We start from the raw sequence: 27244 nt of genomic DNA, 5'->3' as shown, positions 1-27244 counted from the left end.
TATACAATGCACCATACTGTACCAATAATCTCATATTAGGTTGATAAATGCTACTATAGGCTCTACTTTAGTGTCAATTGTCATTACACAAGTCAAGTGTGACACTTACTGCATATTGTGTAGATAAATGAAGTCATGTGGTCTTCACTGGCGTCTAGAAATGATCAGCATATGTGTTTAAGGTCATGTTAGCTTCACTAGCTGCTAGCTGCTGAAGTGTCTAGTTGAATTCAAGTAATAAATCCAAGTCGGGGCAATATGAGATGGGGCAACGTCATTTTAGCGTCTTGCCATCAACGTTACAGAGCTTTTACTGTAAACATTACATCAACGTTACATTTCAACTTATGGTTGAATTATTTCAACCATATTTTCATGCTAAAGGTCAGTTGTTTCTCTGCAGAGAAAGGAAAGGTTGGATAAGGTGAAGAATTTGCGTGTTTTGGGGGAAACATTTCTGTGTATTTCTGTAAATGTAACACAGTGCCAAAGGTACATTGATATGTTTTTATATTATTTTTCTACCACCACTGAAACATCCTTGCTGCTTGAATTTTTCTCAGTTTGAAATAAGAAGCAAAGATGTTAAATGCACCATTAAAAAAAATATCCAGTGAAATTGTGCATTTAAAAACAAAGATACATTCAATATAATGTTGTAAATGAGCACTAATGAATGATAAACATCAGTTAGGCTGCCAGACGTTATCTTCCATCACAGTGTCTTGAGGGTATGGGATATGAAAAAAAAGATCCTTAGATTGTTCTTGTTAAGCCAGACACTAACATGAGACATAATTGCCTGAATCTGACCTCAGGTGAATTCAAGTAATACTGTATGTAAATAGTGTTTCCTTTTCCACCGCAACTACTGGAGAAAAAAAGAGTGAAGAAAAAAGGTAATTACATTATCTATATTGGTGGCATATATTAAGACATAGGAAGGAAAGATGGAGGAAAGAAAAATTCAAGAAGTCAGTCTGTCAGGAAGCAGCAGTCCCAACACCACCATACATTATATCATAAAGTGATTACTACTGTAGACATACTTACTTTGTTACAGTCTTTATGCTCCAATATTTATGTTTCTGACAACTATTCAATTCATTCTTTTATAAAGCTAATTCACAGTTCTAATTCACAATTCTCAAGGTTTAAGACACCTTACACAACTAAAGTAAAACCCAACAGGCTTGGTACAGTAGCTAAAGGCTTGTCCTCCCATTCTACATTTAGAACCATAGGCAGAGCGTAAAGAGCTACGAGGTCTTTAAGATAAGAGGGAGCTTTATTGTTAAGTGCTTCATAAGTGAGAAGAGGAATTTTGAATGCAATGAAGCTAATGTAGGAGAAATGTGATCTTTCTCTCTAAGGGGAGAAAGATCACATTTCTTTCTCCAAACAGACTCTAGCATCATTTAGAATCAAATTTTGTTACATATCAAAAATGAATCATCTTCGGTGTGTCCTTGAGCAAGACGCTTCACACTAGCTGCCACATGCTGACACTGCCTCACCTCTGTTGTCTTTCCTAGACTTGAAGGATTCGTTACATCCACTGTGTAACAGCAGACACTTCATCTGCTGTACACGGTTCATTAAACCTTTTAAATGTCAGCCTGTTATTGGCTCCTCATTCACACACAGGCTTAGTTTACAATTAGGACTGAGCTAAGTGGGACAAGGTACCGTAACAATACATATGATTTAACACGTGCACTGCAGCTTCTTAAAATAGGATTTACAATTAGTAGGTGTAGAAATGGTGTCATTGGGCGAAAGGCAGGGTTCACGCTGGAAGAGGTGAGCTCACACCAGTAAATACACATTCACACACAGGCTCCTTGAATGCGTGTTTCTTGTCAACTTGCGCGCCTTTACCGAAAGACACATACGAGTGATGTGACGTGCAGTGAAAAACAGCGCCACCCAGTGGGAGAAAAGGCACAGTGTGTGTTTGTGTGTCCCTCTGCAGGGAGACACCAACACCACATGACTTGATGTTACAGTGTATTTTATTAGGTGTTTTATTGATAACATACTACACTGAGTCACGTTTTTGATAAAATACTATAACACAACATATTTAAAAATGTACAGTATTTATTTATTTACACATTACCTCATTAAATTTGCTACAATTAAACATTTACATGTATTATATATACAGTATATACATATATTATACTTATTTAATAGAACCTGCCCCTAGACAAATGGGTTTGTCACTCCTCCAGTCAGTGGTTTTTGTTCTGTTGCCGATCATAGGCTGTGTTAAAAACACTTAAGACGTTGCATTCTGCTTCAGCTGACAGAGAGTGACGGAGGAGCCCACACCAAAACCCGCGTACAACGGCTCGTTGAACTGAACTTTGAACCTGTGGATCAGCACCATGGCGTCTGAGACGGAGTAAAAGGCCACAGTGCTGCCCGCGTAATCCAGGTACACGCCAATCCTAGAGGCCCTGTGAGCATCCGGAAGGTCTCTGTCCACCCGGTTGTGCCAGGCGGAGTAGCCTGAGTCTGAGCACAGGAGGCTCCAGGACTTATCATTGTATCCCAGCAGGCTGTGCGCGTTCTTGCCCTTGCGGCTGATGCTCCGGTAGGCCACGCCGATGGAGAACTCGCCGCTCCACTCGGCCTCCCAGTAAAACCTGAAACCGTGCAGAGGCTGCCTGCACAGCACCTGGGAGAAGCCGTCGAAGCGATCCGGGTGATCCGGGTAAAACTGGACCGTCTTTTTGCGGACGACCTTCTGGTTTCCATTGGAGAGAACCAGCTCCTTGTACACGGTGTTTGGATCGAAGGACAGCTGGCAGGAGTCTGAGCAGAGTCGTACGAAGAACAAGCACCTTATTTTAGTTCAGTACAGCATCTACGGAAGCATGTAAAGATAACAATGACGCTAAATGCCACGGTGACTGAAACAGCAATTCTGAACTTACATCTCAAAAAATCTGTTCTGGTTTTTGGCTCCTGGAAATCGACTGTGGAAGGAACTGTTGGGATGAGAAAAAGGACACGACGATTCTTTATCACCATCAGGAAATTAACACTTATTTTTTAATTTTACACATGACGAACTTTTATGTTGACACTCGCCTTTGAGCTGTTTGTCTCCATTCCTTGGCAAAAGTATGTATATGGGGGTTTCACCAACTGTAGAAATAACACAAAGTCACACTGTCATCCTGGTTTTTACACATCGTAACGCTCTCATCGAACAAACCTGTCTTGGAGATTTGACTCAGTTCCTTTTTACAGATGTTGTCCAGATGCTCCTTCATTTCTGCAGCTGTCTTGCTCATCTCCCCAAAGGAAAACTGGGGGTTGATGAGCACTTTGGGAACCATGGCCTCAGGCGGAACACACAGGGCCGGAAAGTTCTGTTCAGCAACACAAGCTTTAATGAATTAATACCCTTAATCACGGCGGAGCAGTGAGCCGCGGCGCTGGTGTGATTCCAGTGTCTTGTCTTGGTTTAAAACAGGGACATTCTGTCCCCCAGGCCAGTGTTACCAGGCCATCGTCTCACACGCGCAGCCCTATTTTTCTGGGTCAATAACATCATTCCGCACCTGCAGGAAGTGAATGTGATCCTCTGTTTCCAGGATCTGCCGCAGCTCGGCGTCTCGGCGCTGCAGCTCCAGGACCTCCTGCTCCAGCCGCTCCACGTAGCCCTCGGCCTGGGACGCGGCCGACTGCATGTTGGCCATGATCAGCTGGTGGATTTCAGCCTTCCAGCGCTCCACCGCCTGCAGCATTTCGTGGAACGTCTTGTCGCTCTCCGCCTGCGCTCGCTGGGCAGAACTCTGCAAAGTGGAGCCGTTTATTTTTATTTTAGCAAAAGGAATCCTTTAGCTCTAAACACCACATTTAGCACTTTTTGCTGTGACACACGGGACCTTGAGAACGTCCACGTTGTGCTTGAGCTCCTGCAGCTCCTTCGTCCTCTCCTGGATGATGTGCTGGACTTGAGATTGTGTGACCACCAGCACTTTCTAAATACAGAACATCCAGTAATAACACATGAAGGACATGCCCGTCGCTAAGCTAATATTTACACCGCAGCGCTCCTTCCTGTACCTGCTTCTCGATGCGCTCCTCCTCGGCTGATGTGATGTTGTGGCTGCGGTGCTCTCTCACCGTACACAGCACGCAGATGCACATCTGGTCGGAGCGGCAGAACAGCTCCAGCCCCTTCTCGTGCTGGGGGCAGATCTTCCGGTCCAGGTGGCCCGTCTCGTCCACCAGCTTGTGCCTCTTGAACGTGGTCGACTCGTAGTGAGGCTTGACGTGCGTCTCGCAGTAGTAGGCCAGGCACACGAGGCAGGACTTCACGGCCTTGTTGCGACGGCCCACGCAGAAGTCGCAGAAGGACTCGCGGTGCATGTGAGGGAAGGGAGCGAGGTCCGCGGGCCGGCGCCGCCGCTCGGGGTCCACGTCGGGCAGGCTGCGCCTCAGCGCAGGCCGTGGAGTAAAGGTTGCACGGCACTGGGGGCAGTTGTACAAACCCATGTGATCAAACTGGTCCCAGTAGACCTTGATGCATTCCAGGCAGTAGGCATCACCACAGGGAATAGTGACGGGGTCCCTGAGGGCCTCCATGCACAGGGAGCAGTAAAGGTCTTCTGGTGACGGGAAACTAGACTCAGCCATGTTGACGATGGATAAAAGCACCAGGCCAGCGACAGGTTCCTCTGCGAACCCACTTCCACTCCCACTAAAACAAGCTCTGTCGTGCGCTGCCATTTAAATGGGCCCGTTTGTTTTCACTACAAGCAGGAAGGTGATGTGCTCCCACGCAGCGTCTGGGTGAGGGCTCCCAGATCAGCCCATGCAGCACAAACTCGCTCCGTGTTGACTGTAATCCCACTGCGCCTGTCTTAGTCAGGACCTCCTGGTCTCACATTCCGGGGATTTACTGGGAAAAATGCATAATATCAACAACGGCCAATCGAACGAACCAAGAGCATAAATGTACAGATATTCCTGAAAGAAGATGAAACATTTTGAAGAATGATCAACAAGACGATTCCAGCTCCAAACTTGATTGTTCATAATATATTTATGTTACTGTGGATCCTCTGAACTGTTCTTGGTGAGGATGTACAGTAAAGTTACATCATGTCTGGTACAAAGGAAGGAGTTCATGAAAATACTTATTATGCTCATTGTGGCCTGACAACAGACGCCGTTATAAATTATTTCTCTTATGCAAAAGCCTTGTTGTTGATTCAACGTGTTCTCATCGCACAGCATCACATGCTCATCTCATACTAAACATTACAAACGCATTCACTAAACAGAGTCCAGCTTAGTCGGCGGTTTGGGCGATGGAGGCTGCTCTGTTTAGAGACACCTGATCCCTCAGACCCAGCAGCTTTCCACTTGACTGAGCACCTGCTCCATGACGGTGCCTGGTGACAAAACAGCTGATTGTGCTTATCCGGACACACGGGAGAAGCGTCACCTAAAAACAACCCGTGTGAAAGTGCCGTGGACGCCAAGAAAAGAAGAACCACAACACGATCTCCATATTCCTGCTGCGGCAGTCACTCGGAGCAGTGTAAATCTGGGGGATAATGGGTAAACTGTTCTTTGTCGTCTGAGGAGTTGCCCTCATCCACACACAAGAGGGCTCGTGTGACAATGACAGGGGAAAAAAAAAGACGACATAAAGGGAGAATAAAAGCTGCTTGATATTAAATATGCAAGAGACAGAAAATGAAGCAATGAATGTGAATGAATGAAAAGAAGACGTGAATGTGTGATCAATGTAAAGAAGCAGCAGAGGCATTAAGCTAATGAGGATGAATAGACACCACAGAGGCGCATGATGTCATCCCCTGTGCTAGTCGGTGCTCTCCCCCCGCCCCCCCCCCCACCCCTCCCCCTCCGCCTGCCTGCCTCTCTCCATCGCTGTCGTCGTCGGGAGAAAACCTGGGAGTGGCAGGAAGGAGGCAAGGCTGAGCACGGAGAAAGAGGAGGAGGAAGACGAAGAGGTCGTACACGAATCAGGACTTCCCCGCGCAGCGTCTCTCCATTTGCAGCAGCAGGTACACTTTACTTTACGGGCATTTGTGGCCATTTGGCGCAGCGGCGCTGGCTGCGATACGACACGGAGAGAGCGTCACGACTGGATGAATGACTGTAGTCATGCAGTGACTGCACGTCTGCAGGGATTTGATCTTTAACTCATGGGGAGCACAGGGACAGGACGTTTCAGTGCTACTATAGGTTTTCCTAAAATGATGCCGTACAACGTTTCATTTAATAAATTAGTCCTTATAACGGTTCCCAGCTGTTTGATTTAAGTAGTAGCCTCTAACCAAACACCCTCTAGGACATAAAGTTTATTCTAAGCTGCAGCATCATCCATGAAGAGAAGTGTATTCATACAATCTATATATTTTATAGTATCTCAATATTTCCCATCACCGTTCATCACATGCTTATTCCTATTAGACTGATGAGTGAACAGCAGTTGCTGTACAACAAGTGACGGATGAGTCGGTGTCGGCTGATGGAGGAGCGGAGGGGGGAGGGGGGGGGCACATCTCTTCATTCGCGCTAAATGGAACAGCGAAGCAGCCATTCGGATGCCGGGCTGATTGAATTAAGCAGCTTTGGGAACATTAGTGCGGCAGCGATGGATGCGAGCGTGTTTAGCTGGAGGCTGAGGATGGCGGTGACGTAATCGGGAGCCAATCAGCTAATAGAGTCCGGAGCGCTGTCATATTCAGTTCAATGAATGCAAATCAGCCAATCACAGGATCCTGTGCTGGCGCCGCGTGTGTGTGTCAGCATGGCCGAGGGCTCGGCGTCTCTGGCGGAGGTGCAGGCCTCCTTCCACAGGTTCGCGGTCCACGGGGACACGAAGGCCACGGGGAAGGAGATGAACGGGAAGAACTTCGCCAAGCTCTGCAAGGACTGCCACATCATCGACGGCAAGAACGTCACCACCACAGACGTCGACATCGTCTTCAGCAAAGTCAAGTAAGCGTCCACTCACGCTGGGCTCCAGCGGCGCCGCAGATGCCGCGTTTCACGGGAGCCCCAACTGTGTCGTGTCAGGGTGAAGTCCGCCCGCGTCATCACCTTTGAGCAGTTCGCCCAGGCCATGGCGGAGCTGGCCGCCAAGCGCTTCAAGGGCCCGAGCAAAGAGGAGTCGCTCCAGCAGCTTTACGGCCTCATCATCGGGAAGGAGCCCACCAACGCCGGAGTCACTGTGAGTAGAACCCGCAGACATACAGTACAGTAGGTAAGAATAACCTCAACCTCCAGCTCAGTGAAATCCATACCAGCATCTGATCAATGCGACCGGAACAGAAACAGGGTCTCTTTAAATAAATGCTTGTACTTGAGAATATTATTGATTTATTAATTCTGGCCTGGTCGCCCTTGGCCACGGTTTAAAGAATAAACAACAGAGGATCTGGGAGCACAGTGTCATGGTTGATTATACCACTAGATGGCAGCAAAACACAAGAGCTGGACCTTTAGGACATAAAGGACATAATTACAGTGGAGGTGCGTGTTTCTGTGTGTCCTTATGTCTCTGTCATGGTTTAACTGCACACATAACCACGCATTGTTCTCAGAAAGTGGCGAAGGCGGCGGCCGTGGACCGGCTGACGGACGCGAGCAAGTACACCGGGTCCCACAAGGAGAGGTTCGACGAGTCGGGCAAGGGCAAGGGGAAGGCCGGGCGGGAGGAGATCCCGGACACCAGCGGCTACGTGTCCGCGTACAAGGGCAGCGGCACCTATGATGACAAAGTGAAGCAAGCGTAACGCGCCGACACTGGACACAGATGTAAATAGAGCCAGGCCACGGGCTGCTGCATGAAACGCTGCTTTGTGTTGCTCTAAAGGGACCAGAGAATGACCCCCGCTTCCTAGGAACTAACCGCTTTGTGTGGAGCCTAACACGGTGCCTTACTGTGGACGCAGCCGCCGTGACCTGCGCTTCTATAATCTCACCTTCATGATCATTTCCCCCTCAGTTCAAGGAACGACAGGCCGGTCGCCCCCTCATCTGCTGAGCGAATCCATTTATGTTCAAGTGCCTGTCGCTAAATGGTCAGTCGGCGCCCGCTGTTATCCTCTTCATAGGATTTATTCTCCTTTCAAGTTTATTTTTCAAGAACTTTATGTAGATACACGAAGAACAAGCAGCAGGTTTTACCCATGCTATTAATCCAATTTCTTGGTCGTTACTAGTTTAGTTTATTATTGATGGCATTATGCTCACTAAATGTTGTGTCATGTTCTTATATATTTATTCCACTGATGAATAAAGGATGAATCTTATAACAGAAAAAAAACTGTCAACTGTAATTAAAGTGAATGTTAAATCTAAATAAATAATATTTCAGAAAACACAGTATTGTGCTGTTTTTATGTGAAGTAGATTAACATCTGGATTCACATCTGGAAAACCAAAGTTTAACTAATCTCATAAAAGTAACTCTAGACATTATTGCGCAGTGTTGTGTATCTAGACGTAATTGTGTATATATTCAAAACCATCAACACCAATGTGTGTGCTTTTTGTAATAATATGACCCAACTCTCCGTTTTCCTTGTTGCCCTGCTTCTTAGTGTGTGACAGGAAATGAGTTTCATTCTCAGGCTCCATGAGCCACAGAGCAAACTGCTTTGGACCTTTCACCAGAAATGGCCCCATTATGTCATCACGCTCAGCAGAGGAAGTGGATAAAACCCTGCCTGGCTAAGGGAAACAGCTACAACTCTGTAAAAAGTGTTGTCAAACCACAGTTCGCCGGCAACTGGGATTTCCTCTCTGTGAGTAATTACAGCAGTAACCTGAAGCACACGTGAGCAGTTTGAGCATCTCAGTGCTGGACCTGGACATTACAAAATATGGACTAGAATTATCAGCACTAGTCAGAGTTATGAGGATGGACAATAATAACTGCTTATGTCACATAAGCTGTATTATGGTACATGTATGTGCTTATAAACTGTCTTGGTTCTCACCCAGAATGCAACTAAAATAAAACTAAATACTCACTATATATTACAACGTGTTTGTGGAGTCAATAAGATCATTCAAAGGAGATCACAGGCTTTATAATCTAATCACATGTTTTGTCGTGCAGTTTATTAATGTGCAGTAATTGGCAGATAAAAATGTACACACAGTGCAGTATGATCCTAAACTGCAGGAAGGCTAAAGACCTAATAATGAAGTGATCACACAAATGTTCTGAAGCAGAGTGTGACCGTGACATTTGGCTGCTGAAGTTTGTGCAGCTCTATGCAGTAGACGAGCCTTTAGAATTACAGGGACTTGGTTTTTCTTTATATGTTGTTCTCACCCGTGGATGTTAGTATCACATTGAATTCAACATAGGCAGTCACTCTTTTACTCTGGCAGGGATCCATCCATCCATCCATCCATCATCCTAACTGCTTTACCTGTGAAGCGTCCCAGGGACACTGGAGCTGTCATTGGGTGAGAGGCCTGTACCGGTCCTGGCAGGGGTCTTAAAAGTGAATTTGTGGTTACAAAGATCCATTGGCGTTCCCAAGGCTGGCTCTGAGATTAGACTACAATTATGTAATATACATATATACATAAATATATATTACTTGGACACTGACACTGAGTCAGCGTACACACACACACACACACACACACACACACACACACACACACACACACACACACACACACACACACACACACTGAAATGATAACACCGTCAGGGGTCAAAGTGAGCTGAGTATGAATATTAGATTTAGACATGATGGATGTTACAGCTGCTGAAATATTCAACATGCTGTACAGTAGTTGGTGGAGTTGGGGTTTGAGAGAGCGTACGGTTCAACACTGTGAAGGTTCGGTTTGGCTATAAATTATCTTAAGGGGAAATATATAATTTTGCTCTTTAAGCTTATTCATTAGAGGCTAAAGGAACTTTTATTAGCGATATCAACTGCTCATAGAAGGCAATACAAGGTTCACACTATCAGGACACTGAAGCTGCTCAATCTAAATGAGCTATGAGTTATTTTTTACAAATGAAATCTCTTCAGTTCCAACCTCTGCAAATCTTGTGAAAAACCTGTGTTTCAGCCTCATCCAGCAGATGGCAGCATTGTCCTATATGCCATATAGAGCAATGCTGTCATCAACTGGTCTGCATGGTTCTTTGGCTGTGGTTTACTCAGTCTCTGAGTATGTTCTTATATTTATGTGTGAGTGCGTGTGTGGAAAACATTGACATTTAGACGTCTCAAACATGGCCGAGCTGGAAGGCACGGCAGAGGAGGCAGAGGAGGAATGAATGGATCACGACAGAGGGAGGGAGGAAGATGTCCCAAGAGCTGATAAAGGCACAGACAGCGGGAGGCTAAGGTAGGAGTTGGGTTTTCAAAAGGGAGGGAGCGCAGCAGAGCAGATACTTGGTTTTAGCCGTGCGGTACCTGGGAGAGAGAGCAGGAGAGAAACAGCACCACAGTAAAGAGGGGAGGGAAGCATAAGAATGGACCCAGCGGAGGATGAACACTGTACAAGCATTCACAGCAAGGAAACAACGTGTGTGTGTGTGTGTGTGTGTGTGTGTGTGTGTGTGTGTGTGTGTGTGTGTGTGTGTGTGTGTGTTCTCAAGCCTGGATGAGGAGCAAGAGAATCCAGGCGTAGCTGCTCTACAACTGACTCAGCTCTGGAAGGGGCGACTCTGAGTGAATACACAAACAAAGACGAGGAGACGACTGAGGATTAAACAGAACAAAAGCACTGAGATGATAAAAACGAATGCATGGGGCTTGAAGAAGAGGGGAGGACAGGGCAGGATGGAGGTAGGCTGCAACGGTAGGCTGAAATGGGATGTGAGGAGAGGAATGAAGGGCCCCACGAGAGCTGCAAAGCAGAGATGGAGTAAGATGACATGGGGGAGGTAGCGCATAGAGGGACGATCAGGAACGAAGGAGGGAAATGAGCAGGAGTGGGGCTGAGTGGAGGAACGGAGGCCGGTGTGGACGGTGAGAGGGGGCAGAGGTAGGAGGTGTGGAAATCCTGGAGAAAAGAGCGAGGATGAGAAAATGATTCTGTCCCAGAGAGTCAGGGTCAAAGTCAGAACCGCATGCGGTCAGTCACGCACTGCGAAGCCAGCGAGCGGTGGTGGAAACGCGCTGTAGGCTCTCATCATCATCACGGCTGCAGAAGGCTTTACAGTATGTATGGCATCAGGTCTCAGCGGCAAGCAGACTGAGAGCCCAGGTTGTGGATGCAGGGAAGGGCCGAGAAATTAGGAAATAAGTTTAGCTTCACACAATGAAGACGGCGAAGGAGACGAAGTGGTCGGGAACCAGCAAATGAATGTATTTTAGTGGGTTCTGCTCATAAGGAATCAGCAAGAACGCAGAGGGAAAAGCAGAAGAGAGAGAGAGAGAGAGAGAGAGAGAGGGAGAGAGAGAGAGAGAGAGAGAGAGAGAGAGAGAGAGAGAGAGAGAGAGAGAGAGCGGCTGCAGTGAGGAGAGGAGCGTGGGTGGTGACAAGTCAATGCGATTCACTTTATAGATACATTAGACCAGCTCCACTATGAAGAAAATGTGTTGTGGTGCATGCAAGATGTTTAGATTCCTGTAGACATCTTGATTTTTTGTACCAGACCACACTGGTGAATTTTTCAGGGACTGTCTGGGGACGTGACGATGGAGGCAGGAAGAACTGCAAAGAGCCCAGAGGACGGTGGTATGTCTAAGAAAAGCAGACCCAGCAGGCTGAGCGTTAGACACTAGGAGAGGGGAGGGGTGGAGGCGGGAGGCGGGGGGTGTGGGTTGTCTTTGGGTCAGAGGTGGTGCCAGCAGACAGCGGGAGGTCAGAGGTCACAGAGGATGAATAACTGTAGCAGGCATAAAAATGACAGGCCGCCACCGCAGCTAAATCACCAATCGATGTGTGGGGCTGCTGCTCAATGCCTGCCGTCTGCACCCACCGTCTGCGCCGCCGTCTGCGCCGCCGTCTGCACCCACCGTCTGCGCCGCCGTCTGCACCCGCCGTCTGCGCCGCCGTTTGCACCCGCCGTCTGCGCCGCCGTCTGCGCCGCCGTCTGCACCCGCCGTCTGCGCCGCCGTCTGCACCCGCCGTCTGCGCCGCCGTCTGCGCCGCCGTCTGCACCCGCCGTCTGCGCTGTCTGTCTATAGCTCAGTAAATAAACAGGCATAAACACTCAAGGTCTTGCATTTAAACATTGAGAATATGAAACTGACCTCAGGTCTGCAGGAGCGTGTCTGCACTTCATGGTACGAGCTCTTATTGCAGCTGTGGCTACAACCAGCAGGAAGTAGGTCCACATCAGTATCCTATTAAGATCTAGAATGGTCAGCAGTGACTGAGCTGATTTGAGACATGGTGCGTTGTTGCAGCCTTCACTGACGCTTCCTGTGGACTGGACCATAAACATATTCATAATGTGTTTGGTGTGATTTGAGCAGTGCTGGTGCAGCTGGGACATCAGGAGAAAGTAATTCTACTTCCTTTTTTTATCTCGCCGTATTGATTTGCTTTTAATTTGAAGAGAGTCCCCCCGTCAGCGCGCCTTCCCGACAGTCTTCTACTGGGATTTGCAGTTTCATTTAAACAGTCCAGGGGATTTATTTTGGATTTGTGTTGAGTTTATTCCACAACCTCTCCGCCGGACTGTGCCGGTCCCTCGGGGAATATTGGCTTTGATTTCCAATCAGGGCCGTTGCTTGGCATGCGTGTGCCGTCGCCCTGCTCAGAGACTGTGATGAGAAAGGTCATTAAAGTAGGTTCTTCCACCAGCGCTGTCACGGTAGGCAGACGAATGCATTTGCTTCTATTCTGTATCTTATTGTCTGTGATGCTGCAAACATTTCATATCCTCCACTTAAGACAACCAACAGAATGAGGTACATGAAGTACAGTGTGTTATTGAAATTGAAGCGCGGCGCTGCTGAATCTCTGGGCGCTGCTTTAAAGACACGTTTTAATGGAACACATTAAACAGCGTCCCTCCTGCAGCTCCACACTTGGCGTGTGCTATGTTTGTATTCATGTTTTGGATTATGGGCTGCAGGGCTGCACCTGCTCTCTGTCCTGGTGGAGGAGGCACCAGGGGACCGTGTCCTGCTCACCCTGAGCTGATCTAACAGGAGCAGCAAACCTGCTAACCTACTGTACACACATGCAGTACTTGTACTGTGATGTGCACATTGCTAGTATCCTACAGGTAGTTTCATCCATATTGGTGTGATCGTTACTAAGCTGCAACTGTTCTTGTGCAGGTAACATGTCTTGCTTTCTACTGTGTCTGATACAAAGTCAGATTTGAACAGACTCACTAGCTAACAACATTCAAGCTATATTGAGCTCCCACATTGTGTTACACACTGAAAGGAGTGTTATTTAATTTCCTGAGGATAGTCCTTTATTCGGCCACAAGGGGGCAGTAATGAGCAAAACACAAGGTGGTGCAGGGAACGTTGGAGATTAAAACATGATCATGGGTGATGGCTACTGAAGGTGCAATGCATTTGATTTGATGGAAATATTAAAGTTCCTATTGTTTTACCTGAGATGAAAAGAGAATCAAAAAAGCAGCTCAGCAGAGACATTCTGCTTGAAATGAAATCATGGAATGAAAATGAGGACTAAGAACAAGGCAGCACTGACCAAATAGAGCCACACACGGTTGGTTTCCCTCCCATATAAATGCAGATTGGTCACTTCACTCACTGCTACAAGCTCAGAACCAGCACAGGACATGAGCATAATTAAAAATGTTAATTTGACCGATTGAATGGCCGCCTGCAGCCGGCTGGAGGCGTCCCAGCACAGCGACTCCAGCCGGCTATAAATCCAGGCTGCAGCGGGTTCTGTCTGTTTGGATCGGGGATTATCATCTGTTCTGGCAAAACCCTCAAATGAACTGTTACATCCATCGCGTCTCTGCTTGCGGTCGATTGAAGCAGATGATAAGGTGACACTTTTACCTCCAGATAACTGCCACTGTCTGCATGCATGTACTGCAGGTAATAGGCCTCTCAGCCATACGCAGCCTGCAGTGCACGAACCCATGCCCAGAAATTCAGCAACGCTGAGTTATTGGCCAACACGTTCACAGGCTTATCTGGCACCCAATCTTTAATAACTTTAATCAGATGTGATATGACAACATCCAGAGGCTGCGATCATATACAATATGGTGTGTGTGGCGTCACAGCAATCACCTCCAACACCTTTTTAATGTGTGAAAAGAGAAAGAGAGTGTGTGTAACCGTGTGTTACTGCCACTGTGAGGACTAAGACCTCTAAACATACTCTATAATGGGGCCGTTGCCTTCTCCATTGGAGCCTGATGCTTCCTACCATGATGTCAGTCTTTGAATGTTGGAAGGCCCGCTTCTATTTATTTAAATTTCCTAATTTCCTAATTCGACCATTTCAATAGGAAAAATGAGTGAAAACAAAACCAAACAAACAATAAATGGTTTATTTTTATGCATTCTGGATAGAAGCACGTGGATCGATACAAACTGTTGGTACTTGAGACAAATGCTGTTTGGTATCTAAGCATCTTATACTTCCTGTCACTGTATATGTGTATATGGGATTAAAACCTGTGGATGACTATTAGAGATTATTGGTTTATGCATACAGTACAAGTGATGTCATTGTCCCTCTGTAATAATGGATGTAGCGTGAAATCAGATTAAAGATAAAAAAAAGTTTTAATTACATTTTAATAATGTTTAGAAATTCAGCATTTAAATTGTGTTTCTTCTGAGTTCTAATTAGTGCCGCAGGATTAATCTAATCACAATCATTATGTTGTCTGTGAAACTGTAGAACCACAAACACTATGAAGTAATTAACCTGAAGGGACAATTCCCTTCTCGTGAGGCCTTTGCTGCACCAGTAGTAAGAAGATGCCCAGTCAGGTGTGTGATGATGTTTTCATGGGGCTGATGACGTCATATGACCACGTTCTCAGATCACAAACCAACTAATGCTATACAGGCATAGAATTTGACCTTTAAACAATAAATGAGTTACCTTTTAGTACAGTACCTGTACAGGTCTGACATGTGGACACATGTTCAAAAGTTCCATTTATTCCATCTAATTGTTGTAAACAAATCCACAAACACACAAGAACAAAAGGCCTGTTCAACCAATTCGAGCAAAAATGAAGGTTGTTACAACAGTATTTTCCAAGAAGCTCCGCCTTTGCCTGCCTGTGTCTATTAATGTTGTCCTCCAGCATCAAGGTACGTTAGAGCATAACAGTACTGTATAAGCCTCCAGACCTTATTTCTTTTTTGTTTATTGCTTATGTTGTTTTCTGCCATGATCATTTGTTACTTTTTCTTTGCCTGTGCCCCAGTTTATGAGTGTGTGTGTGTGTGTGTGTGTGTGTGTGTGTGTGTGTGTGTGTGTGTGTGTGTGTGTGTGTGTGCGTGTGTGTCACATACAGCGTGAAGCGTGCTGATGCTAATGAAAGCAGTATGATCAGGGACGAGGTGGAGAGGAGGTCAAGTAGACCACAGTGACACACACGTACAGTGCACTGCGCCCCCCGCTGACTTAGAGGACGATGCAAACGCACTTAGGATGAGTAATAGCTGCGGAGATACATGTTCAACCACACTTGCACACGCGAGAAACCAAACTTCCTCGTGCGCACACAGCCCCTAATTTCTGACAAAGCAATAGCAGCGCAGACCTCGGGCCCATAATAAGCAGCATGTAAAAATAGAAACACTGCGTATGCAAAAGCCCAGATGCCTGGCTTCCACAAAATGCTAATTCCGTAACGGGGCCACAGTGCAATGCTCAGAGACCAGCCTGTATCAGGCTGCACTAATACTGTGAAATTCAGATTTCACTCCGAATAAAGTGTTGTGGTCAATCATGGCGCAGCCTCGACTCTAAAACATGTAACATTTTTACCCTGTTTAAATAATGAATGTATCTACAGACTAGAACTGGGCTGGAGTTGGGAACACACGGGTGAAAAATCACTTTCCAACGGCTTGAGAAGAAATCCAAACAATATGCCTTGTTAAAGAACCCATGAAATGGAGATTGAAGCCGACTTTATGACAAGTGGACCTGATAAAAAGAAATAGGCCGGGGTTTGGTGAGCTGATGAGCACCGGTGCACATCACATCAGCTTCACAGTGCATTTAACATGGAGCACTGAGGGGAAAGGATTCGGGCCTTTTCTCCGCGCAAACAGGTAAACTTTGGCGAAACTTTTCGTCTGCATCATCTCCTTGCAGATCCTTGGGGGAGCGGCGCCGGTGAGCACCTCCAAAACTTATTTTTCACTTCACGGGGTTTTTACTATATGCTCATCACATTATAATAACATTAGAGCTGACTGTTTTCTCTGGCCCAGCGTTGCTTGTGTGGGAGTGAGGGACTGGAGGGAATTTCGTCCAGGAGACAAAAGTGCAAACTTCTAGGTTTCTCTCACACATAATGATGCACCTGCCCATTACCAGCAAATGAGAACATTAAGTCATAGCGAACGCCTGAGCACATATAAAGAAAGGGAGACTCATGCAGTACATGCTTATTTGTACACAACTCCTTCTTGAGTTAACGGCTTTGCGTCCATGTATGTACAGTCATTCATCATTCACAAGGTTTATTCCGTCCAGGTGCTCAATTATATATTCTAATTATATATTATATGCTCAAATATTTATTCCATTGCCGTCGTCCAACTTTAGAGCTTACTTCATTTTGGATTGCGTTGTGTATTATTAACCACGTTCCGTTGTGATTCCTCGTTCTTAAAGATCTCAAAGCAGCGATTAGACGAGTTAATTGCTGCCTAATTAGGAAGGTGTTCAAATGCTTGAAAAAAAAACAAAAAAAAAAAAAACGAGGCGTTAATTGCGAAGCCAGAGTGTAATTGCACAATAACATGGATGTTGTGGCCGGGCAGGAACCATAGGTCAGCGAGTGGGTTCGCGTGCGTGTGCGTTCGCCCGCCCGCCCCCATATGCGCCTTGTTTCCAGCTCGACTACAGCGAGTTAATTAGAGCGGCTGCTGAGCGGCTCCAGCGTCGCGGACATCTGCCCGTCCCTCTGTTTGCTCCCCGTCACCGACTCCTCTCCCTCGTTTCTCCTCTTTAACTGAGGCCCGCCTCCGTGTCAACCTTGGAGTGTCTTTTATCTCTGTGGGCGTGCTCAGCTTCGTAGACTCTGGGTAATATCATACAAAGTACAGTCATTTCATGGGCTGACAGCGTAATTGGCCTGATTTGGTTCCGCAACCTTCATCCTCCCTGTCGATTCCTGCTGGATATCTTTGAACATTAACTTTTAAAAGCTCGCGGTGTCAGAGGTGCAACAGTCTGCGCTACATTACAGCCGAAGCGTGCGGTGATCAACAGTACACAGGCAGCGCAACAGATGGACAATTAACACCTGGGTCTCTCCTACCTGATTGTTCAACAATCAGCACACATCCCGGCTCAAACTGGAAATAAAAACCCGTCTCAGCGACGCGTTCGTGAAACACTTGTTTTCGCTCAGACGATTTGGGAATATCGCTCTTCAAGGACGTTCTTAGCCATTCAGTGGATGTCTTGGTTCGGGCTCAAGGCCAAACACTCCAGGCTGCGGTGCTGTCTAATTCATGGGAGGATCGCATTCTGGCTGGAGCGATAAAGTTGGTGTCCAGATGTTTTATACAGATGCTGAATAGTTGTAGGTGACACGAGTTTGTTCTTTTTAATCTGTATGTATGTTTGCAACGAACAAAGCACCTTTGTTCATCTCCGATGCCTGATCGTGACTGCAGTAAACATCTGATCCAGACAGTCCGCATAGAATATTCTGTTTGATCCCACACAGAGGTTTAGTTATGAACTAGACAGTTTCATGCATTTGGCCCGAAGACAATGTAATTAATAGAAAAGTGAAAAATACCAAACAGCCGCCGGGAAACACATAATGAGCTTTAAATTTTTATTTTTTTATATTGTGCTGAGACTGGAGAGATCCTCTTAAAGTCAAAGTGCACTCGATTCCCTGTCACTCCTCCATCGTTAGAGACGCTGTAACCTCATACTGCATGAATCCACACTACTGCAGCTCACCTGCTGTCAGTCATGCAATTCATGAAACACACACACACACACACACACACACACACACACACACACACACACACACACACACACACACACACACACACACACACACACACACACACACACACACACACACACACGCACACACACGTACGTAATGGAATGTAGACAGATTACAACGAACAACAGTAAAAACCACCATGTGTTTCTAGACGCATCAGTGCTGGAGTTCAGAGGAAGCGTCACCTGTTCTATCCCATATTGGTTTGCTGTACAAACAAACAGAGAAGGCCGCCGTACACACTTCAGCTCAGCTGTGTTTGTCACAGTCCGGGGACAACAAAGCTCTGTGCGCCATGGAAAATAAGAATGTGTTTATGAAAAGGTCTCACAGTTCAACTCTGCAGCAGAGCAGATGAGCCTCAGATGTGCCATATCCTGTTATTAAGAATTACCTGCGTCTGCCAGGAGGAGAGACCCGTTCGAGCAACGGATCTTCTGAGACCGAATATTGTTTTAAAGCATATTTGGAAGCAGGACTTTGACTGTTTAAACACAAAAACCTCATTACATGTAGAGCAAACCCATGAGAGGCCCGGTCTCCAGCAGGCTGGACAGAACCGGACACTTATGAGTCCACACAGCTGCTGTCTTCATGTCGGAGGCTCATGTCTGACTCAACTCTGGCTCCCGGTTCTGAAGCAGAGGGGCGTCTCACCAGCGCTGACGGCCCGAGCAGCGCCAGCGCACACTTGGCAGAGCGGGGCGGCTTTGGGACCGCTTCTGTGTGTCGGTGACGCGGAGCTCTGTCAAACGGCGGAACAAGCCTTCCGGGCGCCGTCCACACGTCCGCAGCAGCAGCAGCAGCAAGCGTTAGCGCACACGGGCTCAGCTCCCACTCCACTGACTGTCTGTGAGACGACCCCGTCATCGCTGGGGGGCTGAGCCATGATGATGGGCCCGCTGCTTTTGGACCACAAGCTCACACGGGTGCACGTGTTCACGCGCGCTCGCCTCAAACCGGTCTGTGCACGCGCACAGAAACACGGAGGCAACGTTGTTGTCCCTAACAATGACCTAGAGGTGTGTTTAGGGTCATTGTGCTGTTGGAAAACAAAGGAAACAAAGGAAGGCCTCAAGTTCAAACCAGATTAGCTAAATGCTAAATGCTGGCTAAGTTTGACCTCAGTTAGACTAAGTGTCACCATCAAAGCCCCCACATTCTGTGCTTCACTGCAGGAACCGTCTGTCCTCTGTACAGTAGGTTTAACAAACACACTGGGTCTGAAATCATACTCAAGTCATAGTGTGTGTTCCAAACTAAGGCCTAATTGTAACATATGCCTGTAAATGACACTTCCATATGTGTGAACGTATGAAAGGACAGCGTGGAACGCAGCAGTGAGACCGTGATAAAACTCTGAAATCAGTGGAGTCCATTTTAAAGCAAGTATAAGGGAGACGTGTAGGTGAGCGATAAGGAGCAGGAGAAGTGCAATAGAGACAGGAGTGAAGTGATGTCCAACTGGCGTTGATCACACTCAGCGTGTGTTTGTGACGTAATATAAATGTGTTTATTCCAAATTCGGACGTGGGAGCGGAGATGAAATGTTTCAATATTTATCCACCTGGCACTCATGTACTGCATATATGAATCAGAAGTGTTGGTGCCCAATGCTGCCTCTGCTACTCTCTGCTCACACACACACACACACACACACACACACACACACACACACACACACACACACACACACACACACACACACACACACACACACACACACACACACACACACACACACAGTGTGCCTCATCTGTCCTGATGAATGTTATTACCTGCTGCATTTGGGTCCTGTCATCATCCTCCCCTCTCTCCCGCTAGCAGCCTTGTATCACGTCTGATATAGAGGTTTCTTACGCACACACACACACCGATCTGAAATACTGCAGTCCTCCTTCTGCTGATGATGCACTGCTATGAAGTTTTCGCCTTTTTGTCGTGCCCCATTCTCTCTCGCTGTTCCTTTTGCTCCGTCTTCCTCGATTCCTGCTAAGTTTAATGTATTTTCACACACTGTGAAGTTGAAAAGTGCAGCCGGTTCATAATACATTTTTATCACCTTGCTTATAAGAGCTGCATTAATTTGCCGCTTCAAAAATTGCAAGAAAATGGAAGCGAATAGAAGGAAAGGAGAATTTAGGATATACCTGACAGAGCAAAACAGAGCTCCCCACAAACAGCTCCTTTGTAAATGGGCTTTTCATTAATTAAGGGAAATAACTCTTACATTCCCACAACTGCAAATTAAAAAAGAGGCCTCATGCTCCTGCATAGGAGCCATTACTGCAGGCTTAATATTCTGAGCAAATTTTCATATAAATGACAGCATAATCTGCATTAGGTATAAGTTGGATAAATTCTTTCTCTCTTATAAAGGACATGTCAGTGATTCTGACCGTAGAATGTTCTATGGTCTTTGATCAATTCATTTCATATGCATTACATTTTCTCTGTCAAGTATTCATCAAATTGATACCAATTTTCAAAATCTGTCAAGCAGTTAGGGCTCTGAGATGATATGGGCCATACATTCATTTTGCTAAAGTTTTTAATCTCCGCTGGAATAATAGTTGAAAGGTTTTCCCCGACAGTCATTCAAAGTTGGAACCAAAGGAATTTTAACAGAACGTCAAAAAAATAAAAAAATAAAAAACGGGTTTGAGATTATGTCAGCTCAGCGTTTGTTCTGTCAATCAGTCAATCATGGAGCGGGTTAAATTAAAAATAACTCATTTATAAAGCACACAGTAGGAAATCTATTACCTGAAATTGCGGCGTCTGGGCTCATTGGCTTCATACTGTAGAAGAGAAGTCAGCAACACCGGCAGCGTTAGGAGAGTCTCAGAACCTGAGACCTGGAATGGAAACATGGCCTTATCAATGTGGATGTGGCGCCTGTGGCCAACAAACCCAGCATCAGAAGCCTTCTGAACAACCACGACGTGTCTCCTGCGAATGATAATAGTAATCAGCATAATTATTAATAACACAAAACGTCAATATAAGTGACATGCATAACGATCACGCGCCCAAGCAGCTCAGACTCTTCATTACTCGGCCTCCTCTCTCAGCACAGGTGCTGTACAGTGTGAATAATGAAAACCCGAAGAGACGGAACACTTCTGATGTGTTAAAGAAATGGAACGTCACTTTACAGATGCAGTCGTTTTTCCTCACGAATGGTCACAGTCTCCGTCACCAAGGTACTGAAAGCTGCATACTATCACTTTATTCTAGGCATTTTTTTATTCCCTCTTTTAATTGCAGGTCATATCTCAGAATTTACATTTTGAATAGTAATCTACATAAATTACAGATTAGCAATTTATACTCAGATTTATGAAACCTATTAACTGTAGGGATTTTGAAAATGGCAAAAAAATTGAGTTAATGCAAAACTCTAATCATTAAAATAAATAACTTTATTTATATAAAGGCAAATATTGCAAAGCACACTGTGCTCCTATATCCTGCTGTGATAACATGGCGTACAAGGCAACACATGCAATCAGGTATGACTATTATGAAAAGCAAACAAAGGGGGCGCAGGGACGACGTGAGGATAATAATAAAAAGTACCAGCAGCGTGAAGCAGCAAACAGCAACAATCACGATGGATCAGATGGCGACAGACGTGAACGCGTCAGATGAAACCCTCAACTGTTCCCAGTACAACTCACGCCAGTGGAAATCAGCTGATTGTGCTCGGTTGTAGATAAAGAGCTCACTGCGATAAATGGAAAACACCTGCGTGATGCACGGGCAGGTCACATGCAATTAGAGTCTGTGTGGTATTTAATGCAAATCAATGCTCTTACACAGCGACCGCGCTCGGTCTGAGAGACGCGCGCCGCAGGTGTGTGTTTGTGCGCGAATGCCTAAATGCGTGCGCGTATTAATTAGCGTTATGTTGGTAAATCCGACAAAGCCGCTCTTGGGGGGCCCGGACCGGAGGGAGGGCGAGGTCCCGCGGGGCGGCGGATTGGAGTGGGAAGCTGTGCTCGTGCGCGAGCGCTAACGCCGGCGCGCGCCCCCGAACTCCACGCAAGTGGTGCGAGCAGCGGTTGCTGTGCCCGCGAGGCTGCCAGGGAATCATCAAAGTTCAGCGGACCCACTGTTTATGCAGAGGCAGCAAACGAGGCGCGGAGGAGATCAAACTGGAGAGGGAGCGATCCAGAGTCAGCGATAGATCCACCTGAATCAATGAGAGATGAAATGCAATGTTTCATCTCGGTTGAAAGAAGGAGCGAGGCGATGAACTTGTGTCTGATTCTGTTCCGAACACCCACGGAGTGCAAATACTGCAGGAGGACGGAAAGTTCTGTCGACCCGTTTGCATCAGGCCACGGCGTTGTGACCGTGTGCCTCGCGCACGCGCGCGCGTGCAGGAGCGGGGCGGAGAGGGCGCGCCATACGCCGGGGCCGTACGGGTCCGCGGGGGGTCCGCCCTGTCTGCCCTGGGGGAAGTCAACATGTCTGAGGAGCACGGAACACACCGTGAGTAAACACCGAGTCAGGATGCTGATGCGGACACCATCTGATAAATCCTCTCCATCCCCAGAGAGGCGGCGAGGGAGCGACAGCCCGGGGCCAACGACGCATCGTCCTGCAATTACCAGCGTGCCCTGCTACCGTAATGCACGTAAAAGACGACGATCAGGCTGTGGGGACGCACGTGCACAGAACGCGACACACACGTATTTGCTCCCTGACATTAAATGATAAAACAATAGTTCCACATATGAAAAGCCGGAATAAAATGAGTTATTAGCCCATTAGTTGGGCTCAGAATTAAAGTGGTCTTTATTGTGCGGATGATTTATTTTTTACAAGCTGCTGAGCCTGTTTGTGTATTTACAGTATTTTGTTGATAATCCAGATTTATTGGATTTATTAGGTGATTTAATGAGGAGCGGGAGTGAAATCCAACAGTAAAGACATGATCGGCTCAGATGGTGGAAAAAAAAAAGCCATGATCACAGATGACGAGAAGATTAGTGAAAATGAGAAGACACTTGTCAGAAGATGCAATTGTTGAAAACGAGTGTTTGAAAAGGATGAAAACAAAAAATGTGAATGTAGCTGAAAGACGTGCACAGAACACGACATCTAATCGAGGCTGATTTGAGCAGTCGTCTGCTCTTTCACCGCCTCTAATCACTCACACATCTCAATCCGCTGTCTCACACCTGGATCAGACCTCATAAATGGACTGGTGAAGAAGCAGACAACACGGGAGCCCAAGGTCCACAGACCTGGTGTCGGTTCGTTAAAAAAGGCCGGTTGATTCAGTCGTTACCGCACTGGGCCTGTTCCTCGCTGTGCTGTCACTGTCACTGTCTTCCCGGTGTGTAATGAACACGCGGCCAACAGCCCGGACCCACGGCGGAGCCGCTGCACGCGCTTAACAATGAGACCGTCGGAGCTCGGACGCCGGTGAAAAGCACATGATTGCAGCAGCGGGTGTGTCGATGGAGAACATTACAGGGCAGACTTCATCGCACAATCACCGCTGATTGTGTGGAGTTTTATACTGTGGATGCCGGTTTGGAGAATGAAAGAAAGCGCTGACAGAAATAAAAGCAATGAAGCGATAACAAACATTCCCACGGGAGGTGATCGGATGAGTGACAGTTTCAGGCGTTGGCACAGTTACATAGTTTTGCTGGTAAATTATACATATTGTATGACCCCCTCAGCTGCATGTCAGACGGGCAGATATTGAACGGTGGACACGTGACTTTTACGGGTGAAAGGATGAACCATGCTCCGTCTTTACAATGTGATACTGTACTCAACGAGCGGCGCCGTGGGCGTGTGATTGTGCGCGTTCACGACAAAGAGTGCGGGACTCAAGATTCATCCACTCACCCCACGGCACCGACGCCCCCCCGCATCCCCACGCAGACAGCATCCAATCACCCCATCGCTACGTTGCACCCGCCCGCCTCGGTCTGCGTGGCCGCCGCTCTCCTTCAGGGCCGCTATGATATCACATCCCAAGTGACAGCAGCACCACATCCCCGGTTCTCTCCGGTTTTCGCTGCTCGGGGGGGGTTCGCGGTGACTTTGATTGCAGATTTGGTACTGACTCCGGACCGCGACACCGGGGCAGGAGGCGCGTAAGTGTTCATTTCTGCCGAACCGCTCCTCATATTCTGGAGTCAGAGCTGCACTGGAACTGTATTAATTTCAGTCACAGAATTTGGCCTCAGTAGTTGGAGAAAAAGACAATTTTTCATGGCAGTGACACGTTGTAGGCGGCAAATAGAGTTCACTGTATTATTAACCTGCCTATAGAATTTCATTAGTCTGAGGTTCCGAATGCCAGTGACATATTATTTTTCATTCTCCGCAGATAAAAGGATCCACAATCTTGAAATGTCAGACTCACAATCTCATCCGATCTGCGTTTGACAGGTGTGAACGTGTCCGATTAGCCGGGGCTAACTAGCTTCCGTGACATCAACCAACAACATTTGACCAGCAGCACAATTTGAGCTCTCAGAGATGCCGATCCCTGGAGTCGTGTCTGCACGCGTACAGTAGGCCTCCGGTTACCGTGGCAACAATTAAAGAACAATTATGGAACATTCAAACTTGAGGCAAGTTTTCAAAGACACAAAGGCCTGGAACATCGTTTTACTAAATCCTGACAACTCCGGTGTTTTGGGCCCTATCTCATCAGACAGTGACTCTTGTTGCCATGGCGCTGGCCTCAGGTTCTGCTGCGATGAACTCATCTCCACCCGCCGCCTGCGTCAGCTGAGGACAATGTCGGAGCTGCGTAGAGGTGGCCGTAGAGCAGTGCAGGTGTTCTGACCCAAAGTGCCTTTCAGTGCAACCGGCTGAGGACGATGTGAAGATTTGTCCACGAGCAGAACTGTCAGACTGGAATCAGTGATGGGAAACAGTCCAGGGCTGCTTCTGCCGGATGATGGGATACAATGTAAACTCTCCACACTGACCCTTCGTGTGTTACAGTTGGGCACAAGGTGCATCGTGACTCTCTACTTTGGTCACAATGTTCCTGCAGCCATTAGTATCAATCACAGCAACGTCTCTGCTGTTTGATGCATTTGTACCTGACACTTCTTTTTATTGATGCACCAGTTAAAAAAAATAAGAGAGAAATTCACATCAATATTCTTACACAACATCATTAGCATTTTTAAGAGTTTAATTTAAAAATACAGAAGAGCAACACTCATTAATAGTTCAATAAGTTCCCATTTGGTGATTAATTGTAATGAATGCACAAATGATGACAGCTGATCCTGGACCAGTGCTGGGGAACCTCCTCATCTTTGCTCCTTCTGTCCACTCATGTCACCACTGAACTGCTGGGATGAACGTGTCCCCTTGTGTCTGTCTCTGCTCAGCCTCAGAAGTTCTTCTTCGTGGTGCATCTTCAGTCTTTTCATTGCAAAGTGCCTTGAGGTGACTTTTGTCTGTTGGTTTTACGCTCTACTCTTCCACACATTTCGCCGAAACAGTCATTTACTGTAGCACTCGCAAAACAAGAACCGAAAATTACCCACTTTGTATGTTGCTGCGGTCCACACTTGACCCGAAGGCCTCATCACTAGCAGCGCGCCTATAGAGAGCGCCGCTACCGATTCCCCATCAGACGAGAGGCTTTGAAGTGGTTTGGCACCACACACAGACGTGATATTAAACACATCGTCTATTAATAGACACAGTCATCTTCCTTCTCAGGGACTTCAGCCACGACACAAAACCCTAAATATGTGTATATACAGTACACACATATTTGGTGTATGCTTCATTTCATCATTGGTTGTGAATGACTTTTGTCCCGTGTGCCTCACACGACCAGCTGACTGACTGGGAGCGACTCAACTGGGAGCCGTTCGAGCTCCCAGCTGCAGTCCTGCAGTTTCTCAGTAACTTCTTGGCCGAACAGAACCTGGGAGACAACCGCAAAAACAGCGAAATACGTGCTGACAACAACAATAAATCATCCAGCCAATTAAGCACGCAATTTTCCTCGAACGCTTCCTTCATCTGATAAGTCTTCTCCTTGCAGACATTTTAACCTTGCTTTACCTGTTTACCTTCTGAAGCCGTTTTGAAACAAATAGTGGGAAAAGTTGCTGTTGTTCATAGTTCATTGTCGTGGCTGCACCTCGCGGTGAGTTGCTTAAAATCAATGCAATCCTGTTAAGTCTCTCCCCATGAAGCTTTGAAAGAAACACGCTGTTCATCACGGTGGGTTCCCACATTCTGTCAGGCAAACGTCTCTCTTATGCCGCTCCCCGTGTGAAAGCCTGGCACTTTTATTAATAACAAGGTTACGCTGTCATTGGGGCCCAGTGCTTCTGGGTGCAATTTATGACCCTGGGACCTTTTGTGACGCCCACTCCAAAATGATTGATTGATTTGATTGATTGATTGCCGGCACAGCTGGGGCTCTGTCACTCACGGAAAAGCAGATTTTTTTTTATTATTATTTTAGTCTGTCAACTCAAAGAGCAGTTATGCAATCTTTTATTTACCGGGCTCCACTCAAAAACACCTCCAGAAACTAAACGAATGCCAGAAACACAAAGAGGAAATTAATAAAAGCGATTCTCCCCCACGTCGCATTCTGCCCGAGATGTAAATAGCATTTAACCAGCAGATTTATTGAACCAGCAGCGCATTTAGCACGGCTTCGAAGACGTCCATTAGGGGTGCCTGAATGAACTCCGCTTTAAATAAGAGTTTTATAAGCCCATTAGTCAAGCACCCCTGAGTGCACTGACCGGATCTCAGTGTGATGTACGTCAATTAGCAGCAGGTTGGGTCTGCTCGCACGGCACACACAAGCCTAAACAACTGTTAATACGCTGCGCGGGAATGTTAGCGCTGCAGAAGACGTGACAGGCCTCCGTCTGCCCTGTCAGCGTTCAGCTCCCCTCAATTAGTCCCCGAGGAGGAGACGGACACGCGTTTGATTCACGTCCGCGCCGCCGTACGAAAACGAGGTGGTGTAGTTTATACATGAAGCGTCGCACACGCTGAGAGCAGCGGTGACGACACAGACCATCAGACCTGCCGCTGCCT

The 27244-nt window shown here is 46.8% G+C and overlaps 2 protein-coding genes across 2 annotated transcripts; one reads left to right on the top strand and one right to left on the bottom strand.

Annotated features, from left to right (window-relative positions):
- Window positions 1-2060: 2060 nt before the first annotated feature.
- ftr84 (finTRIM family, member 84) lies at window positions 2061-5849 on the bottom strand. Its single transcript, XM_029152777.3, has 7 exons — window positions 4087-5849; window positions 3906-4001; window positions 3579-3812; window positions 3230-3386; window positions 3103-3159; window positions 2946-2999; window positions 2061-2823 (listed from the first exon to the last, which is right to left on the bottom strand). Exons 1-7 carry the CDS (start codon window positions 4750-4752, stop codon window positions 2285-2287), a joined length of 1803 nt encoding a protein of 600 aa, XP_029008610.1. The 5' UTR covers window positions 4753-5849; the 3' UTR covers window positions 2061-2284.
- A 61-nt stretch (window positions 5850-5910) lies between these two features.
- Window positions 5911-8386, top strand: tppp2 (tubulin polymerization-promoting protein family member 2). Its single transcript, XM_029152806.3, has 4 exons — window positions 5911-6059; window positions 6808-6999; window positions 7078-7231; window positions 7605-8386. Exons 2-4 carry the CDS (start codon window positions 6809-6811, stop codon window positions 7794-7796), a joined length of 537 nt encoding a protein of 178 aa, XP_029008639.1. The 5' UTR covers window positions 5911-6059; window position 6808; the 3' UTR covers window positions 7797-8386.
- The last annotated feature ends 18858 nt before the right edge of the window (window positions 8387-27244 follow it).

Source organism: Betta splendens, chromosome 1 (assembly GCF_900634795.4).
Source record: "Betta splendens chromosome 1, fBetSpl5.4, whole genome shotgun sequence".
NCBI classification, from domain to species: Eukaryota; Metazoa; Chordata; class Actinopteri; order Anabantiformes; family Osphronemidae; genus Betta; species Betta splendens.
The sequence above is the reverse complement of the archived record's forward strand: the minus strand, read 5'-3'. Positions and strand labels throughout refer to the sequence as shown.

Excerpts from the sequence above, each read along its gene's own strand:
- ftr84 (XM_029152777.3), bottom strand. The coding sequence starts at position 4,752 with ATGGCAGCGCACGACAGAGCTTGTTTTAGTGGGAGTGGAAGTGGGTTC. Across the intron at positions 3,387-3,578 it reads ATCACATTCACTTCCTGCAG|AACTTTCCGGCCCTGTGTGT; the intron begins GTGCGGAATGAT and ends GTTGCTGAACAG. Across the intron at positions 3,000-3,102 it reads TGGAGACAAACAGCTCAAAG|TTCCTTCCACAGTCGATTTC; the intron begins GCGAGTGTCAAC and ends TCATCCCAACAG.
- tppp2 (XM_029152806.3), top strand. The coding sequence starts at position 6,809 with ATGGCCGAGGGCTCGGCGTCTCTGGCGGAGGTGCAGGCCTCCTTCCAC. Across the intron at positions 7,000-7,077 it reads ATCGTCTTCAGCAAAGTCAA|GGTGAAGTCCGCCCGCGTCA; the intron begins GTAAGCGTCCAC and ends GTGTCGTGTCAG. Across the intron at positions 7,232-7,604 it reads CCACCAACGCCGGAGTCACT|AAAGTGGCGAAGGCGGCGGC; the intron begins GTGAGTAGAACC and ends CATTGTTCTCAG.